Below are 18574 nucleotides of genomic sequence, written 5' to 3'. Positions count from 1 at the left end.
GCATCTGTGAAGAGGTGGGATGTTAGACAGTAAGTGAATGGTCATATCTAGAAGTTCATGTGTTGGAAGTAGAAAAAATGGACAAACAAAGATCTGATTGAATTTGACAAGGGTCAGACTGTGAAAGCTAGATCCATAGTATTCTCAAAATAGCAAATCTTGTGGGGATTTCTGGTATAGAGTGGTTAATACCTTCAAACAATGGTCAAAAGGAAGGATAACCAGTGACCCGGCAACAGTGTCATACGTGCCTAAGCCTCATTGAAGGGTGTCGGAATTTAAGGCTAGCCTGTGGGGTCCAATCCTAGAAGAGCTGCTGTAGCACAAACTACTGAAGGAAATAATACTGGATATGATAGAACGGTATCAGGACACAGAGTGGATGAATGCTTGTTGTGTATGGGGTATATAGCTGCAAACTGCTCAGAGTTCCCATACTGACCATTGTCCACAGCCAAAAGAACTCACAGGGGCAGGCAGTGTGATGCTCTGGGTAATGTTCTGCTGGGAAACCTTGGATTCTGGCATTTCTGTAGATGTTGCCTTGACACATAACACTTGCATAAACATTGTTAAAGACCAGGTATACCCTTCATGGCAACGGTATTCCCTCATGGCAGTGGGTTCTATCAAGGGTACTTCTCATTTCACCTAAGTGCCCGGCTCCAAGCAATATATCCCATCAATTTCATTTTCCACTGCTAAAGCGAGCAGTATATGGAATTGCCTTAAGTACCATAGACTTGCATGGGAAGTGTATTACAATGCAAGTCCATAGCAATTCTGAAAACCATACGCTTTAGCAGTGGAGAATGGAGTAGATAGGATTCAGTGCCTGGAGCTGGGCACCTATCCTGCTGAAAGTATACTTCCAGCAGGACAATGTGATCTGCATCCCTCTTAAAGTGAATGTGTTGCCTAGATTATTATTATTTTTTTTTTTTTGTAAGATCCAGATATTGAAACATTTATATTTCTACTGTTTCTATTTTCTGAATATAATGTGTAGTTATTTTTTAGTATATCACTATGGGGGACGCCATCTTGCCTTAGCTGTTTTAACAGCATTTAGGGATATACTCTGCAGCAGGCCTCATGGACATAGATACAATTTATATCTCCAGACTCTATAGGGGCATGTTTGGAAAGGAAAGGGAGGGCTGAGCTGGTATTGCGTTTTCTATATACTGGTGTTACCTCTTGCTGTAATGCTGTACAGACCACTTTCCAATAGCCTCCTCCTTATCATCACAGACAAAACAGGGAGTGTCAGCTTAGTTTTAGCCCTAGTGGCCAGAATGAAAACAACAAGCTTTCAGGATTATTTTATAATACAAAAAGTTAAATGGAAAATTAGAAAAACCTTCACCACAAAATTCTTCAAAATTATGTTTACTATAAAAATTTTATCTAAACAATTGGTCATTTTCGGATGACACATTCCCTTTAAGTGATGATTTGAAGAACATCACAAAAAGTTCAAGGTGTCGACTTTGCCTCCAAGTTCCCCAGATTTCGATCTGTTTGAGCATCTGTGGGATATGCTGGAAAAGCAACTTTCTACTTACAGGACAATGGACCTGCTGCTAATGTCTTGGTACCAGATACCACAGGACACCTTCAGAGGGGGAAAGTGTTTTTAATGTTACGGTTCAGAGTATGTTTATAGAATTTTGCAGTATTCTTTGATATAGATACTTACATGTTTCAGCCAAAGGTTGGTTTCCATAATCTGATTAACTTCATCCTATGATTTTGCACACAGAAAGTCATTATATAGTCAATATATGTGTATACATCATTTTATTATTCAATAAAATTCATATCAATACAATTTCATGATTAAAGGGGCTTAGTCAGCACAGTCCATCTGTGTTATCTGCATTGTAGAAAGTGGATTATGGTATGTATATGAAGTAAAAAATGTGGACCTACCCTACCAAAATGCTGTTTTCTGCCTACCCCTCTTTAGGCAAGATCCTTTAAGAGGAAAGGACCTCCTGGTAAAATTATACATTTTAATATTTCCGTAAATGAGCACTGTCACTTTGACATTTTGTGGAGACATGTCAAAAGTTTTCATCATTTGTGGGATCTCTAGAATGATCCAGGAGAAGAGCGCTCTAAGGCTCCATTTACACTGCCGTTATGGCACAGCAGTGTAAAAGCCATCAGGGGAGCCGGGGAGAATAGCGGGAGAAAAAATACTGCTTTTTCTCCCGCTATTCCCATCAGAAAACAACTGCCCCCGACAGACCCCATAATAGTAAATGGGAGCTGTCGGGACCCCTTGTTGCCCGATGTGCCCTGTCACGAGAACGGCCGTTAAAGGCACACAAAAAAAAATAAAAAAAGAGACCTTAAAGGGGTACTCCGCCCCTAGACATCTTATCCCCTATCCAATGGATAGGGGATAAGATGTCAGATTGCCGCGGTCCCACTGCTGGGGATCCCCGGGATCCCCGCTGCAGCACTGCGCTATCATTACAGCACAGAGTGAGTTCGCTCTGTGCGTAATGACGGGCGATACAGGGGACGGAGCAGCGTGATGTCATGGCTCCACCCCTCGTGACATCACGGCCCGTCCCCTTAATGCAAGTCTATGGCAGGGGGCGTGACGACTGCCACGCCCCCTCTCATAGACGCGTATTGAAAGGGGTGGGCCGTGATGTCACAAGGGGCGGAGCCGTGACATAACGATGCTCCGGCCCCTGTATTGCCCGTCATTACGTGCAGAGCGAACTCGCTCTGTGCTGTAATGATAGCGCAGTGCCGCAGCGGGGATCCCGGGGATCCCCAGCAACGGGACCGCGGCGATCTGACATCTTATCCCCTATCCTTTAAATAGGGGATAAGATGTCTAGGGGCAGAGTACCCCTTTAAAGGCTGTTCTTGACAGGGAGCAACCCTAGTGAAACAAACTTACCATATAAGTCTATGGGATTGTCTTGGTCATGTGGCTGAGTTGTGCACTTCTCTTCTATTCATGCTAGCAATTGGTTAGGGTCTGAACAATCAGACCCCAACTGATCAAAACTTTTCACATGTCTCTATTACATGTCATACGTTTTCTCAAGTAACAGGTACTCTCTAAAATGTATCATGATAACATATTTGCCAGAAAACAGGGCCTCTGTGTTAGAATGATGTTTTAAAAAATGTGCCTGTCCCTATAAAAAAGGAAAATTGCCAGGAATATCCAAGGGAAACCAACACTCATGGGGAATATACAGAGGACAATTTCATTTGGATACAAATCCCAATTTTCAATTAAATAAAACATCTATGAATGTCAATGTATGATATATTACTGGTTAGGTTAATGCAATATTCCCCACAGCCATGTTCTGGTTTCTTTCTGCTATTATAGCACAAATGTAATACATTTCTAAGTAACCTCAGCCTCACCACAAATAATAGTTAAAATGATATAATAAAGCACTATTTGTGGTAGGAACAAGAAAGCAATAGCAGGACTGTTGTATGTATAGTGGTTTGATATTTTAGTTCTAAGCCTGAGTATGATTTGTTTCTTAGATTTATTGTCACTGCATCTATGGTGACAACAAGGAAAGGATAGAAAGCTTTTACCTCAATCACAACATTTATCAAAGCTGCCTGGAGGTTGTTATTGGGATTCTACAGATGGATATCAGAATGTATTGTAAATGAAGAAAGGATCGTCCAGTGCTTGACTCAGGGAACAGGTACTTTATTAGAAAGCCATGGAGAACAAACAGGAACACGAAAACTTGTGACGCGTTTCGGCTCGAGTCACTGAGCCCTAGTCATACAATTTGATTGTGTACCCCTTTAAAGAGAATCTGACTCTCTATTCACCTACACTAAACCCAATATACTGGGCTATAGTGTGGGTGAACAGTTTTACAAAGAGGGATCACTACTTTAATCTGTTCAGCATATGCAGAATTGTGGCACTGTAATCTTTTTGCTGCATTGCGCAGCTTTGCACATTGGAGGCAGGGAGCCGACTCACCCAGCTCCCCTGCCTCCATATTCTCTGTCCAACCCCCTTTATTATTATGCTAATAAAGGTCGTGGGTAAGCATCTGTAGAGTGTAATGCAGCTGAAGACTACAATGCCAGAACTCTGCATATACTGATCAAATTAAAGTAAGTGACCCCTCTTTGTAAAGCAGTTCACCCACACTATAACCTATTATATTGGGTTTAGTGCAGATGAACAGGGTGTCAGATTCTCTTTATGAATTTTCTGCTGCCTATAGCTTTTCCTATTATGTGATTGTATTGGCTAAAAAGATTTTAAAGGGATACTCCGCTGCCTGATGTTTATTTCCCTAACTTTTTCCCTCTTACTTGATAACTTCACATAACCCCGCTGTACTGTATGCGCCTTATCCATTCGCGTTGTCATTCCGTGAATTGGCGTTCTGTCTGGCTCACGTTGTTGTTTATTTCCGATTGTTCGGTCGTTGAAAACTACCATTCCCCTAATACTTTGCGGCCTGATTATGCGCTTAGGTGCCACCTCTTTTTCCTTGTTATTCTGCCCATCCATTTTTGTGTTCACGCCTATGTGCAAGCCCCTTTTTTTGTTTGTTCCGCCCATAGGCGTCCTAGCTTCCGCCCCTTGTTCATTGTTTACACGCCCATTATGTTCTGTAGTTTGGGAGCGAAATGTGCGCAGGCGCATCCCTACACTGCCAGCGTAGTGCTAACGTAGCTTGCGCAGTTCTCCTTCCAGTTCCGGGCTTACATTCATAGCGTAGCCCTGCGCATGCCCAGTTATCCTTACAGCTCAGGGCTACGCTACTAACGTAAGCCCTTATCTGGAAGGACTACTGCGCATGTGCTGTGCTACGCTACTGACGTAGCCGATGTTAGAACGCGATTCACTAAACGGCCAGACATGCGCAATACGCGCCGAAGACGACTCCGAAAATATACAGGACGCATGCGCCAGGCGCAAAGGAGGATTGGACCTAGGATGCTCACACAAGGGCCGGAAAAGAAAGAGAAATACGTCATTCACACACAATTGTAAAGAATTAATATTCAACAAGTGGGCCGGCTTGACTACCAACACGGGAGGAGGGAAATGCGGACGTCAATGCCGACACTGCAGGGCGGGCTGACAACAACATGGCCGCAAACGTTGTCAGCAGTCACGGAGCATCAAAAAACTACACTACTTCCTGCACATAGAAACAGTAAGTATAACGAAAATAATAAGCATTATTGACACAGCAAGCATATTAGAGAGTTAAACAACTTGACACAATGGGCAAATGTATTGATAAGGTCATAGCAGCAGAGTACCCCTTTAAAGGGCATGTAAAAGATTAGCAAAACATGGCGGTTTTCTTTTAAAAACCGCACAATATGTGTCCATGGATAGTACATTCCATTACAGCTTACGTCTATTGAAATGAATGGTGTTGAACTGCAGGACCATATTCAGATTCAGTAAAGAACACACACACAACAGGGATTGCGTTTATCCAAAGCTTTTATCCGTAAATTTTCTAATGCATAATACACATTCTTTTTCACCACGGATAAGGGAGTATGTCTATTATGCATTTGAAAATTTACGGATAAAAGCTTTGGATAAACGCAATCCCTGTTGTGTGTGTTCTTTGCTGAATCTGAATATGGTCCTGAACTGGGGTGTGAAGCACCTAGATTGAACACACGGGAACTGTCCTGCTTGTTAGGTTTTCAGGGATCTAAAAGCTTGTGGGATATTGAGACGGTTGAGCTGTCGTACCACTCACAACCAGTAGATGGGTGTGGCACTGTTTTGGGAGAAAGCAGACATGTTTTTCTAATACCGTACAACCCGATTTATTATGAAGTGGATTACTATTCTCAGACACTGCAAATTAACTATTTAGTACATTTGTGAAAATATAACATTGGTGTATGGTGTACTGTATGTGTAGTTATCATCTGTATTATGGTCAAGGCAATGACTAAATCTTTTAGAAATTGGCACTTTTGTTTAGCAGCATGATATGTCATATATACTAACTGCCCACTTTATTAGATATACTTTGCTAGAACTGGGTCGGACCCCCTTCTGCCTTCTGAACGGCCTTCGTTCTTAATGGCATACTTTCTACTAGTGGCCAGTGAGTGATGGGATTCCTCTATAAAATATTGGTAAATCAATATGCTATACATAGAAAAGAGAATGGCTTAAATATGAAATAATTCAAAAGCGATGTACATAATAACGGTCAATAACATGAGAAGTCTTACCACTTTAACAAGTTGGGACATTGACACTTCGAACTGTACAGTTACAGGATCGGACACATTTTTCACTGGTCGGATGTAAGGATTATACTTGTCAAATAATGTTTTATACAGTTTGTGTTCTGCGTTGAAGCAAAGGCACTCTAGAATTGAGACATTTAACATTATTATTAAATGAACACACTAAACATCACTTATTAAAGGAGTACTGTGGTACAGGAACACTTTCCTCCTATCCAAAAAGATAGGGAATAAGGGGGAGATTTATCAAAACCTGCCCAGAGGAAAAGTTGTTGCATTGCCCATAACAACCAATTAGATCGCTTCTTTCATTTTTTAGCCTCTGAAAAATGAAAGAAGTGATCTGATTGGTTGCTATGGGCAACTCAGCAACTTTTCCTCTAGACAGGTTTTGATAAATCTCCCCATTATCTTTATGGGAGAGCCAGAGATAGAGCATTCAGGTATTTCCGGCTCACCCATAGAGATACAATGAGGAGGTCAACCCGCTTTGTGCGGGGGGGGTCGACACACTTCATTCCTGGGGAAAGCCGTGATGCCATGCAGGAGATCTCAGGGGGTCCCAGTGGTCGCCCCCCTCCCCCATGCAATCAAACCCTTATCCCCTATCTTTTGGATAGGGGATAGGTGCTCCTGCACCACAGAACTCCTTATAAAACCTTATTTAAAGGGGTATTCCAGGCCAAAACTTTTTTTTTATATATCAACTGGCTCCGGAAAGTTAAACAGATTTGTAAATTACTTCTATTAAAAAATCTTAATCCTTCGAATAGTTATTAGCTTCTGAAGTTGAGTTGTTGTTTTCTGTCTAACTGCTCTCTGATGACTCACGTCCCGGGATCAGTGCAGTTCCTATGGGGATATTCTCCCATCATGCACAGCTCCCGGGACGTGACATCATCATTGAGCAGTTAGACAGAAAACTTCAGAAGCTAATAACTATTGGAAGGATTAAGATTTTTTAATAGAAGTAATTTACAAATCTGTTTAACTTTCCGGAGCCAGTTGATATATATATATAAAAAAGGTTTTGCCTGGAATACCCCTTTAACGTATTTATAAGGCAACTCTCACCATGGTTTCACTTCTTTATTTAAAATACATTACCATCCATAATTAAAAACTCAACCATAGAAGGACAATGCAGAGTTTCTAGTAATCTCTAAATCCCTTCAATTCTACCACAATGCAAACAAGAGAACAAAAATAATGCACTTACAGACGCACATCCCAAATAGACATATCTTAGAATAACATGTCTTTATTTAATTATACAAATTATATACATATAAGCCCACAGAAAGACAAGAAGGTACAAAGGCAACAATGGCTGGAAAATGTTATCTCCCATCATGACACTGGGTACAATGTAGGCATGGGAAAGTGTTGTTTGCTTAGGAATCCTCTGTTCGCTACCCATTCTGCCCGTACAAGTTTGCTCCTCATGTTGGGTCTCGCTTCTTATTCCACACTCTTGGAGAATTAGAGAATTCAGGTAAAGATGACGAAGCCTCCTCCAATATCACCATGTTTACATGGAATTTATGAATAACATAAACCCAGGGCCCTCTTTCCCTCTATATCAGTATGTCATTTAGTCGGATTCATGTTCATTGTACTTGTGTCTGTGTTTTGCATATATGTATTTAAGCCCTTACAAAATGTACAGCACCCTGGAACTAAGGGCGCTATAAAAATAAATAATAATAACAATATTAATCCCTCTTGGATATCCTCTGGGGATAAAGTTATATTGCATCTCTTGGAGGCTTATTTTTTGTTCTAGGAGGGGAGTCACTGTGTTTCACCCATTGATACTGGGATTTTGGAATAGCGCATTTTGTGGCCTGAGCGTGACTACTCGAGTAATGTAGGATGCTATACTTGTCAGGGATCTTTCTATAGAAGTCTGTCTCAATATATTCACTCTTACCCTTACTGACTATAATATCAAGGAAATGTACAAAGTGCTGGCTAGATGTGATGGTAAGCCTCAGTTCATCCCAAATTAAAGTGGCCCCACCAATACACAAAAAGTTTTATCAATAAATCTATATTGGGCCCTAGCATGCTGGCGGAACAATGCCTCAGTGCATAAGAATTGTGCCTCATAGTGAGCAATGTAGCAATTTATGGGGGCTGGGGGGCCATATTGGTTTCTGTCGCGGGGCTGCATTGATCTATGTAAAAGTCGGCCTGGAATAGAAAGTAAATGAACCTCAAAACCATCTCTAACATATCAGTAGTGAATGATCTTTGTAACACAGTGCGGTCACTTCTAAAGGCCAAAATGTATTCATCATGTTTTATTGACATATATAAGCTCTCTACGTCAATGGTGTCATCTCTAAAGCCATTTGGACGATTCTCTTGAAATATGATGTATCTAAAAGCAATAACTTAGTACCTTTGACAAGGGTGTGAGAATTTTCTCAAGACCCTCATAAAAGGCTGACAGCACAGCACAGATCCTGGAGTAAATTGAATACTTTAGAAGGGGGGTGTATAAAAAAGATTCTGCTATGCCACAAGGCGTATTGGATTTATACTTTAGATACATTGGTAGAGCTATTTTCCCACGTTTATTTGGGTGGTGGGTTTGACTAGCGTGCATCTTATTTATTAAAAAGGTGCAGCAGGATGATGAATTTTGTGCAGCTCTGCTGTGGTGGGAAAAGCTATACCACATACACTTTATCTAGAAGCTTGTGAGGGAGGGAAGTAGACACTTTCCCGGGTCCTGAATTTGGCAGGTTAGGGGTTTTTACTTACTTTCATAGAACTGCCAGGACATTTTTACTTGCATTTTAGACACTACAATCCAATTTGATTGTAGTGTCTAATGGGTTAAAGCCGGGCATCACCATGATCAGTGATGTCTGGCATTAGAGATGGGTCCTGGTGGCAGATAGCTGCCAGGACCACCCAGCTATGACCTGCGCTCAGCTCCTGAGCACATGTCATAGAAGGGGAGTGGGACGCTGTCGTCCACAAGAGGTTAAAGATTGAATTGCGGAAGGTAGAAGTGATTCTCATGCCTACTGGTAGGTGGTGTAGATTTGCTCCTAAAAAAGTACCTTTGTGCACAAAATAGCGACTTTTGACAAAAATCGCAAATGATAAATACGTGACCATTGCTTGGTCAAAAAGAAAAAGTTCTACAGGTAAGCAAAAAGAGTGAAACTGTCTATATCAAAAGACGCATAAAAGTCGCTAAATATGCTGCTTGCAACTGAGCTGCGCCAAAACATAGACAAAAGAATGCTCTAAAAGCAATGATAAATCTCCCACATAATCTACCAGAGGTTTAAATAGGGATCATGAAGTGACTTTACCTATTGGTTAATGATTTTCTCATGCATTTCCTAGGCCCATCAGAATAAATCCCATCTACATGAATCTCACCAAGTGAGATTAATAATTGCCAGTTATTCACATGTAACAGTTATCCCAGATTAATGCTACATGTGGGTAATTGCCAATTTTCTGAATGTATACACACATCTTGCTTTTGTTTCTTTATCATTGTTTCCAAAGCAACTGTATAATGTATGATAGACGCATCCAATTTTGTCTCTTTAAATGTGTCATTTCTATCTATGTGATCAGCTGTTGAAAAAGTCTTGGGTGGAGCGGGATCACATGCTGCATTCTAAGCTTATGCCTGTATACAGCAGCTTAATAAAAACATTTCAGACATTTCTTTTTTTTTTTTTTTTTTATCAATTATCTTTTTATTTTCAAATTTTTATGTAACAGACGAACATAGGAACAACTCAACAGAGCCAGGCGGATACCATATACATCAGAAAGCGAACAAGAAGTCTCAAGACATAGGATGTAATGACAAGAAAATAAAGGCATAGGATTAGTTGTCGGGGTATGAATAAGATTCCAGTGTTCTGTAATGGGGTCCGGCATCGCTAGATCACTAAACAGGCTAGGGATCCATATGGCCAGCAAAACTTACAGATCAACCAACAGGTAAAATAGAATTAAAAAAAGAAAAAGAAGCTGGGTGGGTGGGTGGGTGGGAAGGGAAGGTAATATGATGGGGTCACAGAGGGGTACTTCTGCTTGGACTTCCAGTCGGGGAAGTAGGTAGCATGTGCAGGATAAGGGAGTAGTGTAGGGAGGTCTTCCGGGGGGACCAGAGAGTCAGAAATCTGTTGTGAGTTCTGTTAGACCGCATTTAAGAAATTTCCGAGTGCTGGGCTCTGATTACAGTTCTTCTCCCTCCAGGCTCTTACTTGCCTTGTTAACAAGAAGTATGGTTCGGTAAAGCCTTAAAGGGGTACTCCTTTGGATAGGGGATAAGATGTCAGATCGCCGCGGTCCCGCTGCTGGGGAGCCCCGGGATCGCCACTGCGGCACACTGCTATCATTACTGCGCAGAGCGAGTTCGCTCTGCACGTAATGACGGGCAATACAGGGGCCGGAGCATCGTTATGTCATGGCTCCGCCCCTCGTGATGTCACGGCCCACCCCCCTCAATACAAGTCTATGGGAGGGGGCGTGGCGGTCGTTACGCCCCCTGCCATAGACTTGCATTAAGGGGACGGGCCGTGATGTCACGAGGGGCGGAGCCATGACGTCACGCTGCTCCGGCCCCTGTATCACCCGTCATTACGCACAGAGCGAACTCGTTCTGTGCAGTTATGATAGAGCAGTGCTGCAGCGGCGAACCCCAGGGTCCCCAGAAGCGGGAACGCGGCGATCTGACATCTTATCCCCTAGAGAGACTGATGGGTCTCAAAGTAAAGCTCTTTAAGTAAGAACATTTTATGGTCTTGAAGGTCTCTGAAAATGTGGTTCTTGTTGAATTTGAGCTTTTTGGGTTGTTACTCTCTTACATTTGCTTGGCACTTAGATCATATATTTTAACTGATATGGTTATGTAGTTTAGAATTTTAATTCGTTTTTACATTAGAGAAAATGCAATGCTGCTACTTTGCCAAGAAGGGTTTGGAAAGGATACAGCATAATTGTAAAATTCATGAGAATTTTTATTACCCCATGGCATTTCCTAATTGACCTTTTCCATGGCAAAAATTTGCAAGAAACACAGTGGGTTCACATATCTATAATCATACATCATTAACAGATGAAATACATTTATACATTTGTAATAATACAGTAAAAATTTTTGACAAAGCTAGGTGCAATAGCAAGGAATTAATGACGGGCAATACAGGGGGCCGGAGCATCATTATGTCATGGCTCCACCCCCTCGTGACATCACGGCCAGCCCCCTTAATACAAGTCTATGGGAGGGGGCGTGGCAGCCATTACTTATTCTGATTCCGAGATAATTTTTTCCGGGACATATTCTACTTTAACATAGTGGTAAATTTTCGTTGTTACTTCCCCAAAGTTCATGAAAATTTAGCATTTTTCTTTGAAACTTTCTGCTTGAAAGGAAAATGGACATTCCAAATAACATATATTAATTCACAAATACAATATGTCTACTTTATGTTGGCGTCATAAAGTTGACATGTTTTTACTTTTTGAGCACATTAGAGGGCTTCAAAGTATAGCAGCAATTTTCAAAATTTTCACGAAAAATTCAAAAATCTGAATTTTTCAGGGACAAGTTAAAGGGGTAAATCAACCAGATAGTCCCTGGAAGTAGTCTTGATCTGTTCCAAAAAGCTGTATGCAGAGATGTTAAAGCAATTTTTTATCCCAAAACTAAATCAAATGTCACCATGGAGGAGAAAAAAGCCCTTGACTGGCTTGGAGCCCGCAGTGATATTGTGGTCTCCAAGGCAGATAAGGGCGGTGCAATTGTTATATGGAACCGATCAGACTACGAAAATGAAGCTCTTGCCCAATTAAATGATATTAGAATTTATGAAAAGCTTTCATATGATCCAATGACTAAAGTCATGGACAAATTGAGAGTATTTTTGCGTAGATCGACTGAGAAAGGTATTCTAACAACTAAGTTAGCAGAAAAATTACTCCCAACTGATCCAATAAAACCCCATTGGTACATTCTCCCTAAACTCCACAAGGGGAGAAACCCACCACCAGGACGCCCCATTGTAGCGGGCATAGGGGCCCCAACAGAATATTTATCTAGTTACATTGAGTGGTTGGTTTCTCCCCTTCTGAAGTTTATTCCCACATATCTCCAAGACACTGGAGATTTAATTTCAGCATTGAATCAATTCGAATGGCACAATGATTATAAACTTTCCTCCATTGATGTGGAAAGTTTGTTCACTCGAATTCCTTGGTCTGCTGGAACCCAAGCTATGGGTGAATTTCTATCAAGTACAAACAAATCTAAAGAATTTATAGAATTTGTCACAAAAGCGGTTCATTTAATTCTATCAAATAATGTATTTCAGTATAACGATCAATGGTATAGACAGATTAGCGGAACTGCTATGGGGACACCCATCTCTTTGCAAATTACTTCTATCAAAAAAATCTTTACCCTTCCAGTACTTATTAGCAGCTGTATGCTACAGAGGAAATTATTTTCTTTTTTAATTTCTTTTTTGTCTTGTCCACACTGCTCTCTGCTGACACCTGATGCCCGTATCAAGAACTGTCCAGAGCAGGAAAAAATCCCCATAGCAAACCTATGCTGCTCTGGACAGTTCCTGACACTGACAGAGGTGTCAGCAGAGAGCACTGTGGACAAGACAAAAAATAAATTCAAAAAGAAAAGAATTTCCTCTGTATCATACAGCTGCTAATAAGTACTGGAAGGATTAAGATTTTTTTATAGAAGTCATTTACAAATCTGTTTAACTTTCTGGCACCAGTTCATTTAAAAAAAAAAAGTTTTCCACCGGAGTACCCCATTAAGTTTGAACTGGATTTGAGGGGCCTTTCTGTGAGAAATCCCCCATAAATGACCCCATTATAGAAATTGCACCCCTCAAAGAATTAAAAATGACATTCAGAAAATTTGTTAACCCTTTAGGGGTTTCACAGCAAAGTGAAGGAGAAAATTTCGAAGCTTCATTTTTTTACACATGCATGTTCTTGTAGAGACATTTTTTTGACAACAAGGAGTACAGTGAGCCTTAACACTAGGGATGAGCAAATCGAATCTGATGAATCCGAATTAGTTACGAATTTTAGGAAAAATTTGATTCCTAATTAATGCGAATATTGCAACGATTCGATCGCGCGAATCACTTAATTAAACTCCATTTAGTGCGGTCCAGGCTCCAGGGGCCCGGCATCTAAGATGGCGAATCCACATGTGAGGACATGGGGCAAGGAATACTGGGAAGGCGGGAAAAAGGGTCGTCAGCAGCCAGCCAACCCTATATAATCGGCAGCCATTTTGCGGCCAGTCACATAAGCGTTCTATTGCAGAGAGAGAGGGACAGAGAGAAGTGTGTGTTGCACAGAAAAGCATTCTTACAGCAGCGATTTACCTCCCAGTCACATCAGCGTTCTATTGCAGAGAGAGAAGGACAGAGAGCAGTGTGTTGCACAGAAAAGCTTTTTAACAGCAGCGATTCACCTCAAGCCCAAATCCAGCCTAAAAGCACTGATAGGGAAGGGAGTGAGATTGAGAGAGAGAGAGTGCAATTGTGGGTGTATTACAGCAGCGACTGTGTGCTGCAGCACTGGTGTGTACAACAACTGAAAAGCTAATAGTAGCCAGCCAGTTAGGGTGAGCAGAGCAATAAAAGCGTATTGTCCTCTATTAAGTGTAACCTGTGCGTACATCTAAGTGGTATACCATTTTGTTCCGGTTAAAGTCTTAAGGGCCTAGATACTGTGAAAGGCCTAGCAAAAGTACACACCTGCTGGTGTTGTACACAAATACTGTTTTAAGCGTACTGAATGTCACATTGTCCTCCCCTCATAAGTGCATACCACATATGTACATCTAAGTGGTGTACCATTTTGTTCCTGTTAAAGTCTTAAGTGGACAGCCCAGATCAGAGGACAGAGGTGGAGAGCCCCTATCCTCCTTATTTTCCAGGTCACCAGAGACCGGTATGACCCGGAATCGCTGCAGATCGCCGGTCTGAATTGGCCAGCTATTTTCGGTGATTGCCGACATGGGGGGGGGTCTCAGGACAGCCCCCCCCCCCCCAGGCATTGGCACGGGATGTCTGCCGAATGATTACAGCAGGCATCCCAGTCCGGTCCCTGCCGCTTGCCCTGCGTCCTTAAAGGGGCTATCCACCATAAGGTGATTTTAGTAGTTGGGTGAGTTATCTGGCAGGCAGTAATGGACATGCATAGGAAGAATCTGCGCTTGTCTTGGGGCTAAATGGCTATGTTGTGAGATTACCATAACACTGTGGCTAGCTTTTTGTGAACTTGCATTTCCTGCTTAACTTTTCTTTTTTTGACTACAAATCCCACAATTCCATTTTCCTCCCTCCCACACATCAACCACCCCACCCATTGAAACATAAATGAGTTGCATCCATTCAAAAGACCTGTGGATTTCAATCAGGTTGCTTACAGCTGTTGCATTAGTTGCAGATTGATCTCTCTCCCACCAAGTGATCGCTCCACCCACTGAAGCAGACAGGCTTCCTGTCATCAGCTGACTAGTGAGTCAGGTCTCGGCCGCATTGCAACCTGGGAAAAATCTGAGACAACAGTCATTTTGTATGCTGGTAAAAATAAATATTGGAGTGAAAATGACAGAAAAATAGTGAGAAAACCATCACACACAGGTAGAGACACTATATTATGAGCTACACTAACTTTACAACCCCTGTAGCATAATCAAATAAAAAAAATTCCTGGAATACCCCTTTAATGGGTTAAAGGGGTACTCCGGTGGGAAACTTTTTTTTTTTTATCAACTGGTGCCAGAAAGTTAAACAGATTTGTAAATTGTGCAAGGAGAAGGTGAAAAAAGTCGGCAGACTCACCAAGGCTTCTTTTTTCAGGGTTTTTTCTTTATTAAATACTCACATACAAAACTTTGTGCGAAAGGGGAGAGAGGATCACATGGAGGGGGGTATTCACTGACAGGCGCCTGACAGTGAATAACCCCCTCCATGTGATCCTCTCTCCCCTTTCGCACAAAGAAGCCTTGGTGAGTCTGCCGACTTTTTTCACCTTCTCCTTGCACATTGTATTTGACTCGTCTTACAAGTCAGAGCACTACCTTAGCTTCGGGGACTACTCCTATTCATCCTAGATCCAGGTCCTTTTGGTGGTCAGCAGCAGTGCCGGACATTGATATCTCTGTTTTTTGCCAGATTTGTAAATTGCTTCTATTAAATATTCTTAATTCTTCCAGTATTTATTAGCGGCTGTATACTACAAATTCTTGTCTTTTTGGATTTATTTTCTGTCATGATTAGTGTTGAGCGGCACAGGCCATATTCGAATTCGCGAATATTCGCGAATATATGGACGAATATTCGTCATATTCGCGAATATTCGCAATAGCCTCGTTTTATATTCGCATATGCGAATATACGTGCATGCGAAAATTAACACATGTGAAAATTTGTATATACAAAAATTTACATACGCGAAAATTCGCATATGCGAAAATGCGCACATGCAAATGTTCGCATGTGCGAAAATTCGCACAGCAGTCTCACACAGTAGTATTAGAACCTTCTTACACCACATAAGCTGGCAGCAGAGAGGGATGATCACTGTGATGTGTACTGTGAAAAAAAAAAAAAATACGAATATTCGTAATTACGAATATATAGCGCTATATTCGCGAATATTCGCGAATTCGCGAATATGCGATATTCGCGAATAAAATTCGAATTGCGAATATTCGCGAGCAACACTAGTCATGATAACAGTGCTCTCTGCTGACACCTCTGTCCATTTTAGGAACTGTCCAGAGCAGCATATGTTTGCTATGGGGATTTTCTCCTGCTCTGGACAGTTCCTGACATGGACAGAGGTGTCAGCAGAGAGCACTGTGGTCGTGACAGAAAAGAAATTAAAAAATCAAAGCATTTTCTACAGTATACAGCAGCTGATAAGTACTGGAAGGATTGCGATTTCTTAATAAAAGTAATTTACAAATCTGTTTTAACTATCTTGCATCAGTTGATGTCTTTAAAAAAAAGTTTTCCACCGGAGTACCCCTTTAAGGTCACACCCATCTGATGTATTCTCGAACAAACTGTAATAGCTGCAGTCCCTGATGTGCCCCAAGGGGTAAAACCCATGCGCCTCCAATGTGTCCTCCACCTCCACATTACCTATTGAAGGCTATTGAATTTTGTGGTTCTGCCATAGCAAAAGTGTGTTGTTCAAATCTGTTATCCTGTATTTGTCCTGTACCTGTTTACCTGATGTTATCTCTGCCTGAACCTTGATGTTGAACTTGAGCCAGTATCTAGCCAGCTATTCCACTACTTGAACATCTTCAGCTCTGCTAGATATACACCTTGCTGGACTGAATCTCCTGCTGCTGACCAGTACCACCTATCAAAGAGGTATTCCAGGAAAAAACGTATATATATATATATATATATATATATATATATATATATATATATATATCTCAACTGGCTCCGGAAAGATAAACAGATTTGTAAATTACTTCTCTTAAAAAATCTTAATCCTTCCAGTAGTCATCAGCTTCTAAAGTTGAGTTGTTCTTTTCTTTCTGACAACAGTGTTCTCTGCTGACACCTCTGCCTGTCTCAGGAACTGTCTGAAGCATTAGAGGTTTGCTATGGGGATTTGCTGCTACCCTAGACAGTTCTTGATACAAGCAGAGGTGTCAGCAGAGAGCACTGTTGTCACAAAGAAAAGAACAACTCAACTTCAGCAGCTGATAACTAATGGAAGGATTAAGATGTTTTAATAGAAGTAATTTACAAATCTGTTTAACTTTCTGGTGCCAGTTTTCTCCTGGAATACCCCTTTAAAGCTTCTTTCTGCTACTTACTGTTTAACTCACACTTGACTGTCCTGTATCTCCTGCTATTACCACCAGGCTGCTGACTTGTTGCACCAGCATCTCCTCTGCCTGTATCCCCCGTGCCTAGCGTCGGAGCCGCATGGTCCGCCGGCGATCTGTTACCTATACACCAGTGCTATTTCAGGAACCCCGAAACCCGATCCTGTCTAAAAGCTTATGGGGGAGATTTATCAAAACCTGTGCAGAGGAAGAGTGGTGCAGTTGCCCATAGCAACCAATCAGATTGCTTCTTTCATTTTCCACAGGCCTCTAAAGAGGCCTGTGGAAAATGAAAGAAGCAATCTGATTGGTTGCTATGGGCAACTGCACCACTCTTCCTCTGCACAGGTTTTGATAAATCTCCCCCTATATCTATGAGCAACTTTAGCGTTTAGATATAAATTTGGTGTTGTATCCTATTCGACAGGATTAAAAACAGCATGCCAGTTACCGGTATTCCATCAGTGATACCGCAGCATCAGTTGCAGGTATTTTGACAATATAAAAAAACACTAAATACTCACAAAGCATTCATATAAAACAACAATCTACATACAGAACAATAAAGTGGTTACTCTAAAGGCAGAAGAACACTTATGTGCCAACTTATTCCATATATATATATATATATATATATATATATATATATATATATATATACGCATTATAGCGGTATCATGCTATGTTATCAGCAGCAGGATTCTTTTCCCATTATAAGGCACACCAGGCAACTTGGTACATAAACATGAGCAGGCATGGATCTATAATAATCTAGCAGACACACCCAAGAACACACTGTACGGAAACTTTTTGGCATGCACATAATACAGTAATATGAAAGGCTGCAAGTGATACCATAACTATTCAATGTACAATCACCCTCTGCTCCATCACCTAACAATGTGTCAATATACAGAAATGCAAAAATCTAACAATATATCATAGTGTGTACCTACCATTAAGTGCAGAGAGGGTAATGTAGGTGCACAACCATTTCATGGTTTTGGTTATATAGGAGGTTTCCCTGGTGTCAGACACATGTAGCTGGTGTGTGAGAAGGGTCTGCACTACAATATCAGAGACCTACTGACAATAAAACAGCTCTGCTCATAATGATGTTCTCCTCCCCCATCCGAACAGCTGTACCAGTGCAGGCAAATGGGAAAGAAACCTCACACAAACAACTAAGAAGTAATGTAACAGCTAATTCAGCTCAATCAGCTTTCTATATCTGTCTATCTAGCTATCTACTATTATTATATGGAATTCATTGGATTTAACAGAGAAATTCATCCCTGAACAACGCAGACAATTTTCGTTTTTTCGTTGTCACCTTTTAATACCCATTACTATTTTATTTTCTATAGGTTTTGTTTTGTCTACATACCTATATGAGGGCTTGTGTTTTTGTGGGACCAATTG

General features: G+C 41.2%; 1 protein-coding gene across 2 annotated transcripts in view; it reads right to left on the bottom strand.

The window, feature by feature from the left end:
• LOC130368770 (neuronal acetylcholine receptor subunit alpha-3-like) overlaps positions 1-18211 on the bottom strand; it is a 42544-nt gene extending 24333 nt beyond the window's left edge. The window contains exons 1-3 of one of the 2 annotated variants that reach the window (XM_056572961.1): positions 18109-18196; positions 6247-6386; positions 1703-1747 (exon numbers count right to left, since the gene is read on the bottom strand). In XM_056572961.1, the coding sequence (XP_056428936.1) occupies positions 1703-1747; positions 6247-6386; positions 18109-18151 (228 nt within the window). In that variant the 5' untranslated portion in view covers positions 18152-18196. Of the gene's footprint in view, positions 1-1702; positions 1748-6246; positions 6387-18108 lie in introns of both variants that reach the window. The other variant, XM_056572962.1, reaches the window with a different exon arrangement.
• Positions 18212-18574: the final 363 nt, after the last annotated feature.

Source organism: Hyla sarda, chromosome 4 (genome assembly GCF_029499605.1).
Source record: "Hyla sarda isolate aHylSar1 chromosome 4, aHylSar1.hap1, whole genome shotgun sequence".
In the NCBI taxonomy this organism is placed as follows: Eukaryota; Metazoa; Chordata; class Amphibia; order Anura; family Hylidae; genus Hyla; species Hyla sarda.
Note: the sequence above shows the minus strand (reverse complement) of the source record. Positions and strands in the feature narration are given on the sequence as shown.